General features: G+C 42.7%; 1 protein-coding gene across 1 annotated transcript; it reads left to right on the top strand.

Annotated features, from left to right (window-relative positions):
* The first annotated feature begins 2,481 nt into the window (after window positions 1-2,481).
* On the top strand, window positions 2,482-8,330 carry LOC120989984 (olfactory receptor 1468-like). Its single transcript, XM_040418473.1, has 2 exons — window positions 2,482-3,165; window positions 7,395-8,330. The coding sequence occupies exons 1-2, from the start codon at window positions 2,482-2,484 to the stop codon at window positions 8,328-8,330; spliced, it is 1,620 nt and encodes a 539-aa protein (XP_040274407.1).
* The last annotated feature ends 5,202 nt before the right edge of the window (window positions 8,331-13,532 follow it).

The following is a 13,532-nucleotide window of genomic DNA, read 5'->3' as shown; positions in this document are numbered from 1 at the left end:
GAGGAAATGGGGGATGACATTATACAGGGTGATAGCCAGACCACCCACAGTTTGTCTTCTGAGCGCGAATTGGACCATGAAGAGTTGGAGGAGGAGGAGGAGCTGGAGACAGTTGCCTCCGCTCCAGAGGGTAGTACCCATGGAACTTTAATTCCATCTGTTCAGCGTGGATGGGCAGAAGAGGAGGAGGATGAGGAGATGGAGAGTCATCCTGATGTCGACATCTGCGTCTTGCCTGTTGGTACCCTAGCACACATGGCTGACTTCATGTTAGGCTGCCTTTCCCGCGACCCTCGCATTATACACATTTTAGATAACACGGATTACGAGGTGTTCACCCTTCTCGACCCCCGCTACAAAGAGAACTTCTCATCTCAAATTCCTGTGGTGGAGAGGACGAGTACAACGGTGCAATACTAGAAGGTACTTGTTGAGAGATTGCTCCAAAATTTTCCATCTGACAAGGCGGCCGGCAGAGTCCGTACTTCCTTAGGCAACCGGGGAAGGGAGACAATGGGAACATACAACAGTTGCAACAAAGGCAGGACAACACTCTCTAAGGCATGGGACACTTTCATGACACTCCGCCAGAAACCTCACTCTGAAGCGTGGCCTAGTGGTACAAGGAGGGAAAATTTTGGAAGATGGTGAAGGAATACATAGCAGACCGTGTCAGCGTCCTAAATGATTCCTCAGTGCCTTACAACTACTGGGTGTCCAAGCTGGACACGTGGCATGAACGTGCTCTTTACACCTTGAAGGTGCAGGCCTGCCCTGCCGCCATCGTTTTGTCTGAGCGTGTATTTAGTGTTGCTGGTGGCATTATAACAGATAAGCGTATCCGCTTGTCCACTGGCAATACTGAGAGATTGACTCAGATAAAAATGAACAAGGCCTGGATTGCCCCTGACTTCTCAACTCCACCAGAGGACAGCTGAGCTGATGATGAACATAAAGGCAATTTCATTCTATACTTTATAATATACTCAATCTACTGTAATGTATTCCTATGCACCTTTTCCACCACAAAAAAGAGTATATGGTTGAATCTTGTTTTCGCCTCCTCATCCAGATTGTATATATTCCCTCCACTCTAATATTTTTAATAGGGTCAGCTCAACTGCAGGCCCTCAACTCAAATTTTTTTATAGGGTCAGATCAACTGCAGGTTCTCAAGTCAAATTCTTTTATAGGGACAGCTGTACAGCACACACTTGCATATAATGTTTTAGAGCGTCAGCTCACCTGCAGGCACTAGCATATATTGTTTTAGATTGTCAGCTCAACAGCAGGCACTCGCATATAATGTTTTAGAGCTTCAGCTCACCAGCAGGCCTTTGCCCCTAATGTTTTAGAGGGTCAGCTCAGCAGCAGGCCCTCGCCCCTCATGTTTTAGATGGTCAGATCAGCAGGCCCTTGCTCCAAATGTTTTTGAGGGTCACCAGCTGGCCACCCTCCTTTATGTGATATACAGGCTGTTTCTGAGTGTCTCTTGCTTGTAATTTTATTGCAGAACTTGCACTTTATATACAATGGAATATACAGGAAAGAATGTTTCCTAACAATTTTTCCTGTAGAATTGATTTTTGGGGGGATTTTGTGGGTATTTTTGTCAGTCTGTAAAAGTGGCGTACAACTCGGACAACATGGTTCCCAGCAGCGACTTGGGAGTCCAAGATGCATCCAGACATCATCCCTATGCTGTTCCCGATCCATTTTGGTGGTGTTTCTGTCACTTTCTGACCTTTTCCAATGGACCAGGCACCCTCCCTTCATTAGAGCAGGGGGTGCCTTTTTGTCTCCCATTGACTTCCATTATACTTGGGTGCTCGGTCGAGCACACGAATATAGCAATGTGTTCGGGCCGAACACCGGAACACTTTGGTGCTAGATCATCATTAATCCGGACACAATCTGTATCGTTCTTGTGAAAGAAGCCATAGTGTTATATTGCATGTACACACATGAAAAATTTACTGAAACAACAATTATACAAATGTTGGGTTCAGATTCAGAATAATTTAAAGATATTGTCTAAGATCATAACAAACTGGGGCAAAGGCAGGTGATGGTATAAAATAACAAAGGAAGCACCACAATGACGACTTGTGACCACTGTGGCCAATCACTGGCCTCAGCATTACAATTTCCTGCCTTTGCTCTAATGTGGTATCATCTCAGAAATCTCCTTTTGTAAGTCTGAGAGATTTAGGCCCCCAACATATGGTCCATGTCCCATATCTAGTGGATGTCATAGTCTTATGTCTACTAATCTGGTCTTAAAAATAAATAAAAAATCTGTTCATAGGGGGCGGAGCCTGGCCGGGAATGCAGATGGCTGTGTGAGACCTCGGCTCCTCCGCACTCAAGCGAATTAAACCACTTATTTAGCGGTGACCCACCTCAACACAAAAGAGCCAGCAAGCGATGCAGCGTTTCCTTAAGAAGAAAGCGCTTCTCTCACCAGGCGCGGGCCCTAAGATGGCGGCGGCAGCTGCATGCGCTGAAGAAGGAGAGGATTCTGATGCAGACAGCTCTCTGGGCGACACAGTAGAATCCCGTGATCCCTCACCTGTATCGAAGTCTTTTCTCACTAAGGTACTGGGGCAAGCGCTGGAAAAGGCCATAAAGCCAGTACTGGTGGAACTCTCGGATATAAAATCTGAGATAACACAAATGGGGCACAGAGTGGAGACGCTTGAAACAGCGGCGCAGGAGCTTGTGTCGCACTCCACGTGGATAGAGGAATATCTCAACTTCCATACCACAGAGCTCAACAAAGCGATGCTGATGCTTGAAGATCAAGAAAACAGAAGCAGGCGACGGAATATCCGTATCAAGGGCCTACCCGAATCCTGGGCTTCTGAAGCGCTGCATAAATTGGCCATGGAAATTTTCGCCGATCTTTTAGGCCAGGAACCGGCCGCTTCGATTATTATTGAACGTATCCACAGGGCCCTAAGACCAGTTCCAAAGCCGAACGAGAGACCCAGAGATGTTGTCTGTGGTCTTTTGTCATATGTGGACACTGCCCGAATAATGGCCGCAGCCAGAGAGAGAAGACAGATCGTATACGATGGAGCGGACGTCGCTCTCTACCAAGATATATCGCCCTCCACGCTGGCGAAAAGGCACATTATGAAACCCCTACTGGATGCGCTGAGAGTACAAAAAATACAGTATGCCTGGTTATACCCCTTCGGTATCGCGATTATAAAAAACGGCAAACGCATTGCGATACATACCCCAGATGATCGTGAAAGAGCTTGGGAAGTCATAGGAATGGTTCATATCAGAGGCTCGATCACATTTTAACATCTGCTTCTCTTTTACCTGTCTCCAGTAACGCCGAGATTGGGAATATTACTGTCTCTGACCACGCACCATGCCATCTGACCCTCGCCCTGGCCTCACTACCAAGGAGGGAATGGAACTGGAGACTCAACGAATCCCTGTTGAACAACAGACCTTACCTTGATCAGGTCAGGTCTCAACTAGAGTTGTATTTTGGAATCAATTCCTCCACACACAGCACCTCGCCTATTGAGTGGGAAGCGCATAAGGCTTACATTAGAGGTTGCTTCATCTCTATAGGCACTAAGGTTAAAAAAGAGCATCAGAAGAAGGTAGACTCTATACTAACCCAGATAATGCTGCTTGAAAAAATAGACAAATTATCTGCGTGTAGACAGAAACAGGGGGAGCTAACAGAACTCAGACTCCAACTCAAAAGCCTTCTAGCTCAGAAGGTGAGGAAACAGATGTTGAACTTCCAACATAAAGTGTATTTACACGGGGATAAGGGGTGCAAGTTGATGTCCTCACTACTAAAAAAGACAAAAAACGCAACATATATTTCCAAAATAAAACAGCCTGATGATAGGATTACCCAGGACACATCCGAAATAGCTAGAGCTTTTCAACAATTCTATGAAGGGTTATACAACCTAAACAAATCAATGTCTACGGATTAAACCGACTCCAGACAGACACATATTAGGGAATTTCTAAACTCGCTCAAGCTTCCAACAGTTCACCAGGCTGACATAGACTTATTAACTATCCCAGTCACTCAAGAGGAGGTGTCCTCTATTATTTGCAGTTTTCCCCCTGGTAAGAGCCCAGGCCCAGACGGTCTACCCCTATTATACTACAGAAGCTTCCAGGATATCCTAACTCCCCGTTTTACTGATGTATGCAATGCACTATTACAGGGAGGTTCGTTACCTAGACAGACACAGGAATCGTATGTAACACTCATTCATAAAGAGGGTAAGGATCCCAGGAATTGTGGAAGCTATAGGCCAATCTCTCTCCTAAACTTGGATCTGAAAATTTGGGCCAAAATACTGGCATCCAGACTAAGTAAAATACTTCCTTATCTGATAGGCCCAGAACAATCAGGATTTGTCCAGGGAAGGGAGGGGAAAGACAACACACACCGGATCTTCCACGCAATCCACTCTGCCAAATCAAAGAGGTTCCCGTTGACTCTGCTCAGCATTGACGCGGAAAAGGCGTTTGACAGGGTCAACTGGAACTTCATGAAACTGACTTTGGAGAGATTTGCCATCCCTGACCCTTTCATTCACTAGATATTCACCCTTTACCAACAACCACACGCCAGGCTGAAGGTTAACGGAACATTGTCACCAACATTCGAAATATCAAATGGGACCAGACAAGGGTGCCCATTGTCACCCTCTTTATTTATACTAGTTGTAGAGACACTCATACATTTGGTCAGACAGACTCAGGAAATTGAGGGTGTCAAGCATAATAGGGGAGAATTAAAATGTACAGCTTTCGCAGACGACCTCCTATTCCTGGTGACTAACCCGGATAAAGGACTAGACCAACTGGTTAAAAAAATTGAGATATTTAGCCTGATATCTGACTTAAAGGGAACCTGTCACCGGGATTTTGTGTATAGAGCTGAGGACATGGGCTGCTAGATGGCCACTAGCACATCCGCAATATCCAGTCCCATAGCTCTGTGTGCTTTTATTGTGTAAAAAAAACCATTTGATACATATGCAAATTAACCTGAGAGGAGTCCTGTAGGTGAGATGAGTCAGGGACAGGACTCATCTGAGGTTAATTTGCATATGTATCAAATAGGTTTTTTTTACACAATAAAAGCACACAGAGCTATGGGGACTGGATATTGCGGATGTGCTAGCGGCCATCTAGCAACCCATGTCCTCAGCTCTATACACAAAATCCAGATGACAGGTTCTCTTTAAAGGTCAACCACTCTAAGTCAGAAATTCTGAATATGTCACTTTGAGATTCTAGAGCTATCCCCCTACAACGCAGCCTCCCTTTTCACTGGACCAAGGGCCCAATAAAGTATCTAGGAATAAACATTCCAAGAAACCTAGATGATTTATTTAAATGTAATTACATTCCTCTTAAAAAGGATATCACACAACTACTATTGAAATACAATCTGCCATACCTTTCTTGGATAGGCAGAAAAAATGTGATCAAAGCTTATGTTTTCCCTAAAATCCTATATGTCATGCAACTTGTACCGATACACCTACCAAAAACATTCTTTCTGGAGATTAGGAGATTTTTCCTGAAATACCTGTGGAACGGAAAAAAACCTAGGCTTGCATATGACCTGTTAGTTAGGAGTAGAACGAGTGGTGGCTTAGAACTTCCTGACATTTTGAGATATTACCAAGCTATCCAATTAAATAGATGGTTGGAATTAGTTGACCCTCAGAGACAACCAGAAGTATTCGAGCTTATGCAGTATAGTGTAGGACCTACACTCCAACGGCTTCTCTGGTTGACGGACACTGGTCAAAATCAGAGTAATGTTAATGACCCCCTATTGAAAGGGATAAGAGAGACGTGGAAGGAACTAGGCAAAAAGTTAGCACCTGACCCGTCCCTTCTACTACCTGGAAACCTCATCCCAGACCTCTTGGGTATTAATGGAGATATCCACCAGGAAGTATGGTCACTTTTAACTCAGACCAGACTAGGGGAATTAACCCCAGACACGGAAACGTGTATCTTAAACCGGCTTCCAGAACGAATAAAAAGCTCCCCTAGCTTCTTTCTTACAAAGGCATACATAGGTGCTGTGTGTGGAGGACTGAGAGAGAAACTCAACTCAACAAGGCAAATGACAGAGTTTGAAAAGACTCTTCTATCCCCACTTCGTAAACAGAGGAAAATTTCAGCAATCTACGCCTTGGTGGGAGCCGTGGGCGAGGTGGTAAAACCCTTATATGTCAGAGACTGGGAGAAGAAGCTTGGCATTGTTTTCTCAGATCAGGAACTTAAAAAACTCCTAGCTTTTTCGCATGGCTCATCACCATGCACGCGCTTGCAGGAAAACTACTTCAAGCTCCTTTCTAGATGGTACAGAACTCCTGAGTTCTTGCATAAATGCGGCCTATCCCCTGATCGGTCTTGCTGGAGATGTGGTGGAGGAGAAGGATCTCTATCCCATATATGGTGGACATGCCCTCTAATCATCCCTTTCTGGGAAGGCGTCAATAAAACTATCAACAAAGTCTCACCTGTTGGGCTAAAGATTACTCTTGAAATGGTAATCTTCTCACTTCCATCCGACCTTTACAGGCCATCCAAACACAACTTAGTAACTCATCTCATAGCAGAGGCCAAAGCCATCATACCTCTCCACTGGAGAGACCCTAATGCTCCCTCAGTGAAGGAATGGATAGCTAAAGTAAATCAAATATGCCATTTCGAAGAAATGACAAGCTGGATTAACAGAAATCACGAGAAATTTCTGAAAACCTGGCTCCCTTGGAGGCTGTCGGGCGAGAGCAGTGATGCAAATTGCCTTGATCCCCACATAGCAAGTTAGAAGTAGGTTGGCGTCTTTTGGTCGACAACCTAATCTCAAATTTTGCCCTCCAACTCGCATATAATCCTACCGTGTACTGAATCTGCTCGAACACTGTCTATTTTCTCTCCCCCTCCCCTACTCCTCCCCTCCTCTCTTCTTTTCCCTCTAAATTATACCCCCATTTCCTTTTTCTTTCTCTCCGTCCCTCTATAAGGTATAATTGTGCATATCTTTCAGGCAGCCATAGCTCCCCTTATTACTCCACTAGGCTACCACAAAGCAAATCTCTTATGCTCCTAGGAGTAATACAGGAGTCCGCAATCATTGCCAGAGCAGGTGCTACCACATATGGCTATATGATGTTACTTTAAGCATTTGTTATTTGTTATGCTTATATACTTGAGCTTGGTGTAATTCCAATCTATGGCCAACAGGCTATTGTTTGTCTATATCTTGTTTGAAAAATTCAGAAAATAAAGAATTTACAAAAAAAAAAAAAAAATCACAGCCTGGCTTAATGTTATTAGATGTTTCTTTTAATTTCTTATTGTACTTGCAGACAAATCTGACTGTGGTCACAAAGTTTCTCCTCTTAGGATTTCAAAGCAGCCAACTTTTGAGAAATCTTCTATTTCTTCTGTTCCTTGTTGTTTTTGTTGCCACAATATGTGGGAACCTCCTGATCATCATACTGGTGTCCACCACCAAGAACCTCCACACCCCAATGTACTTCTTTATCTCACAACTGTCCATCAGTGACATCTTATTATCCACAAATATTGTCCCCAACCTGCTCCACATCCTACTGAATAATGGAGGAACCGTCAGTTTTATTGGTTGTATGACTCAGTTTCATTTTTTTGATTGCACTGAAGCATTAGAGTGTTTTCTTCTCGCTGTGATGTCTTATGACAGATATGTGGCCATCTGTAATCCCCTCCGTTACTCCTCTGTCATGACGAATAGATTTTGTGTTACATCACTCATTATTAGTTGGTTGATGGGTAATGTTTTTTCATTGATTATAACGATAACATCATCAAAACTAAACTTTTGTGGGTCAAATATCATCGACCATTTATTCTGTGACATTGTCCCCTTACTAGAACTTTCCTGTTCTGACACCTTCTCTGTTCACTTGGAGATTTTTGTTTTGGGAGCTCCAACTGTAATGGTCCCAACCTCAATCATTGTAGTTTCTTATACTTACATTGTGATATCAGTCTTAAGGATCCCATCCATTACTGGTAGACAGAAAGCCTTCTCCACCTGTAGCTCCCACCTCATTGTGGTCTCCATTTTTTACTGGACTATGTTTAGTGTTTATGTTTTCCCTAAGAGAGAAAAAACTTGGGTCAGTAGTAAAATCATCTCTCTGCTGTATACTGTATTTACTCCATTTATTAACCCCTTTATATACAGTCTGAGGAATAAAGACATTAAGAAAGCCATACAGCAAACATTACATAAACACATATCCCGTAATAAACATTAATGCACATTTAGAGACAAGCAAATCACTATTAATGTAAATTGTTTAACAGATTTGATTTGAGTGCAAATTGACTCTACCCAAATCAAAAGTGCTCTAACTGGCCTGAAAATTTTTGTATAACACTAGTCTCATAGGACTCGTATTCTCTCTTAGTTTTGTTTCTCTCTCTCTCAGATTCAGATGCAACTTGAGATGTTACAAAATAAGGGTGGAATTTGATTCAATTAGAATTGATTTTCTCATCTCTAATTGATGCTGAGCCGCTCACTAGTGATCAGCAGATCTTGATTTCAGGATTAATTTGATTCGCCCCAAAGCTGAATTTCCTCCTACTTCGTGTGAATTGATTTAACCTGAAATAGTGTAAAAAATAGCCACCATTTTGCTTGAAGATCTTGCACTGTCGACTGGACTTTACTTTCTCTTATGACGGATAAAAGTCTTGATCTTGACTAATTTCTTATGATCTTCCTATGATGTCAAACATGGAGAAATGTAAGCATTTAAAATAGACTTTTAAATATTGCCACAGTTGCACCTCAAAATAACTCAAGTGACATCAATTATCATTTCAGAAGCTAAACCATAACATCATTTTATGGAATTTTATTTAAGGAACAGTCAAGTTGGTGCATGAAAACTTTTGAGCTACTGGGAGTGTGGTGAAAGAATTAAAAGCTGAAATAAACCTTTGTCTCTAATATTCTTCTGACATTTCACATTCTTGAAAACTAGAAGTGACTTAAATCTTGAGGTACACTACTAATAACCCTGGACTATTCTGAATTGGAATCATTGACCACAACTCTCTGGACACGGTCCTTCAGCCAATTTTCAATCCAATTACAAACTATACTTTCCAAGACTATAGACCAGGGATGGCCAACCTGAGACTCTCCAGCTGTTGCAAAACTACAACTCCCAGCATGCCCAGACTGCCTACAGCTTTCAGCCTACTGGTGTGGTGCGAGTTGTAGTTTTACAAAAGCTGGAGAGCCGCAAGTTGGCCATGCCTGCTATAGACCATATTTTACCTATTAAACGTCTATGAGGGACAGTATCAGAAGCCTTTACAAAATCTAACAACACTACATCCATAGCTGCCCCTTAGTCCAGGCTTCTACTCACCTTCTCATAAAAAGAAATCAGGTTAGTCACAACTCATGTCCTTGGTGTCAGAGCTGATTGGCCTAGGCGACAGTAGCCGATCACTTTCTAAAGTGCATTAAGCAGCAAATATTCTACTGGCTCTCTCTCCACCAAACAAGATGTTCATCGACAATGGCCGCAAGATTGTGTCCTCAGCATTGGACCACTGATCAGTGATTGTCTGCAGCGGTAACATGCCATATACCAGTAAGTTCCCTCTGCAGTTTGTGAACAAGCAGCCCCATGATGGGAGCACCACTTCCTGTTCATTACACTGCACGTCGTCGCAGTGTAATGACAAGTATATACTCCATTCAAGTGAATAAGGTGAGTACTTGTAATTACACTACACCACCACTAGAGAGGAGACAACGGGCAGTGTAATGAACAGGAACCAGTGTCGCATGGAGCACCACACCCTCTTCAAACAGCTGATCAATGGGGGTGCTGGGTGTCAGACCCCCGCCTATCTGTTATTGATGACCTATTCTGAGGGTAGGTTATAAATATAAAGAGGATACACATCCCTTTTAAAGACATTTTTGGATGGACATTACATACAGCTCTACAATACAAACGGGGTATTACAGCAACACATATCTCTTATATCCAGAGATGTCTCTTCTCTGATGTAGATTTTCTCTTTCCTCATCTTCTCGATTCAGGTCAGACCTTCATCACAAGTTCTTTCAGCCACATCTTCTCTCTGTAGAGTTTGCACACAGACATCTTAAGTTCCTAATTTTTCTATAATCCTCATCCTGGTGCCCCAACAGAGTTATCCGGCTGCTACCCTAAAAACAGTGCCAATTGTGTGCCCCAATGCACCCAAATACTATACTGTAGATATAGGTCAATACAAACAGTCCCTCTGTAGTAACAGTGCTCCCCAAAGTCCCACTATAATAATATCTAAAACTCTTACCTGGAGAGCCCTCATTAGTAAGAGGACCCTAATAGTGATAATGCTCCCCGAAAGTACCCCTGCTAGCAGTAGTGTCCTCCACATTGTCATGATAAAAAAAAACAATAGTACCCCTGGTAATAGTAATAATGCCCCATAATAGAAATGTTTTTCTTATAGTGGCTCCAATTGTAATAAAGCCCCCTATAGTACAGTCGTGGCCAAAAGTTTTGAGAATGACAAAAACATTGGAAATTGGAAAAGTTGCTGCTTAAGTTTTTATAATAGCAATTTGCATATACTCCAGAATGTTATGAAGAGTGATCAGATGAATTGCATAGTCCTTCTTTTCCATGAAAATTAACTTAGTCCCAAAAAACCTTTCCACTGCATTTAATTGCTGTCATTAATGGACCTGCTGAGATCATTTCAGTAATCGTCTTGTTAACTCAGGTGAGAATGTTGACGAGCACAAGGCTGGAGATCATTATGTCAGGCTGATTGGGTTAAAATGGCAGACTTGACATGTTAAAAGGAGGGTGATGCTTGAAATCATTGTTCTTCCATTGTTAACCATGGTGACCTGCAAATAAAAGCGTGCAGCCATCATTGCGTTGCATAAAAATGGCTTCACAGGCAAGGATATTGTGGCTACTAAGATTGCACCTCAATCAACAATTTATAGGATCATCAAGAACTTCAAGGAAAGAGGTTCAATTCTTGTTAAGAAGGCTTCAGGGCGTCCAAGAAAGTCCAGCAAGCGCCAGGATCGTCTCCTAAAGAGGATTCAGCTGCGGGATCGGAGTGCCATCAGTGCAGAGCTTGCTCAGGAATGGCAGCAAGCAGGTGTGAGCGCATCTGCAAACACAGTGAGGCGAAGACTTTTGGAAGATGGCCTGGTGTCAAGAAGGGCAGCAAAGAAGCCACTTCTCTCCAAAAAAACATCAGGGACAGATTGATCTTCTGCAGAAAGTCTGGTGAATGGACTGCTGAGGACTGGGGCAAAGTCATATTCTCCGATAAAGCCTCTTTCCGATTGCTTGGGGCATCTGGAAAAAGGCTTGTCCGGAGAAGAAAAGGTGAGCGCTACCATCAGTCCTGTGTCATGCCAACAGTAAAGCATCCTGAGACCATTCATGTGTGGGGTTGCTTCTCATCCAAGGGAGTGGGCTCACTCACAATTTTTCCCAAAAACACAGCCATGAATAAAGAATGGTACCAAAACACCCTCCAACAGCAACTTCTTCCAACAATCCAACAACAGTTTGGTGAAGAACAATGCATTTTCCGGTGACCAAAACGTTGACATTTTGGGTCCATGGCCTGGAAACTCCCCAGATCTTAATCCCATTGAGAACTTGTGGTCAATCCTCAAGAGGCGGGTGGACAAACAAAAACCCACTAATTCTGACAAACTCCAAGAAGTGATTATGAAAGAATGGGTTGCTATCAGTCAGGAATTGGCCCAGAAGTTGATTGAGAGCATGCCCAGTCAAATTGCAGAGGTCCTGAAAAAGAAGGGCCAACACTGCAAATACTGACTCTTTGCATAAATGTCATGTAATTGTCGATAAAAGCCTTTGAAACGTATGAAGTGCATGTAATTATATTTCACTACATCACAGAAACAACTGAAATAAAGATCTAAAAGCAGTTTAGCATCAAACTTTGTGAAAACTAATATTTTTGTCATTCTCAAAACTTTTGGCCACGACTGTAGGCCAGCAGTAAAATTATCCTCAAAGTGCCCCCAGTATTGATAAACGCCCCAATAGTTCTCTTAGTAGTATTAAAACCACCATAGTGCACCCAGAAGTAATAAGGCCCCTATATAGTGCCCCGGTAGTTACAGTGCTGTCCATAATTATTCATACCCCAGGCAAATTTTGACTTAAAGTTACTTTTATTCAACCAGAAAGTACAAGAGGCATTATTGTGGGAAAAAACATTTCTCAGCTTTTATTTACATTTGAGCAAAAAATTCAAGATGTTCCACACTGTGGAAAATCTCAGAGGACATGGTCGGAGGATAGTTAGAGAGGTGAGAAAAAATCCAAGGATCACCACCAAGGCCATCCTGGTGAATCTGGGCAGCAAGGTCTCAAGGCAGACAATCCAATGGACATTGCACACTGCTGGGTTCCACGGATGCAGACCATGGAGGATGCCACTTCTCCAGATAAGGCACACAAAAGCTTGCTTGGCCTTTGCAAAAGCTCATCTGGACAAAGAAGAAGACTTCTGGTCTACTGTGTTATGGTCAGAAGAAACAAAAATTTAATTGTTTGGTCACAATGATGTTTCCTTCAATTGGCGTGAAAAGGGAGAAGCCTTCAACCCAAAGAACACCATCCCCACTGTCAAACATGGTGGTGGGAACCTAATGCTTTGGGGGTGTTTTTCAGCCAATGGACCAGGGAACCTAATCACAGTAAACGGCACCATGAAAAAAGAGCAATACATGAGGATTCTCAACGACAACATCAGGCAGTCTGCAGAGAAACTTGGCCTTGGGCCCCAGTGAACATTTCAGCATGACAATGACCCAAAACACACAGCAAAAGTGGTGAAGAAATGGTTAGCAGTCAACAACATTAACGTTTTGGAGTGGCACAGCCAGAGTCCAGACTTGAATCCAATTGAGAATCTGTGGAGGGAGCTAAAGATCAGGGTGATGGCAAGAAGACCCTCCAACCGGAAAGATTGGAGCTCATTGCTAAAGATGAATGGGCAAAAATACCTGTGGAGACCTGCAAAAAGCTGGTCTGCAATTATAGGAAGCATTTGATTGCTGTAATAGCCAATAAAGGCTTTTCTATTGATTATTCAGAAGGGTGTGAATAATTTTGGACCGGACACTTTTTGCTCAAATGTAAATAAAAGCTGAGAAATGTTTTTTCCCACAATAATGCCTCTTGTACATCGTCTTATTATCTTTTGGGTGACACCTATGTAATTTCCTGTCAAAAAATTACTTGCTGGTTGAATAAAAGTAACTTTAAGTCAAAATTTGCCAGGGGTAGGAATAATTATGGGCAGCACTGTATAATGCTTCCATATAGTACCTATAGTAATTTTAATGCCATCATAGTTTAAATAGTCCCCTATAGTGCCCCCAGTATTGTAAATAGCCCCCTATAGTTCCCCCA

The sequence above is a fragment of the Bufo bufo genome, chromosome 1 (assembly GCF_905171765.1).
Source record: "Bufo bufo chromosome 1, aBufBuf1.1, whole genome shotgun sequence".
Taxonomy (NCBI): Eukaryota; Metazoa; Chordata; class Amphibia; order Anura; family Bufonidae; genus Bufo; species Bufo bufo.
The sequence above is the reverse complement of the archived record's forward strand: the minus strand, read 5'-3'. Positions and strand labels throughout refer to the sequence as shown.

What these genes read in the sequence shown, in the direction of transcription:
- LOC120989984 (XM_040418473.1), top strand. Translation starts at nt 2,482, where the DNA reads ATGGCGGCGGCAGCTGCATGCGCTGAAGAAGGAGAGGATTCTGATGCA. An exon ending in CCCTACTGGATGCGCTGAGA is followed by an intron (nt 3,166 to 7,394) that starts GTACAAAAAATA and finishes TTGTACTTGCAG; the next exon opens with ACAAATCTGACTGTGGTCAC.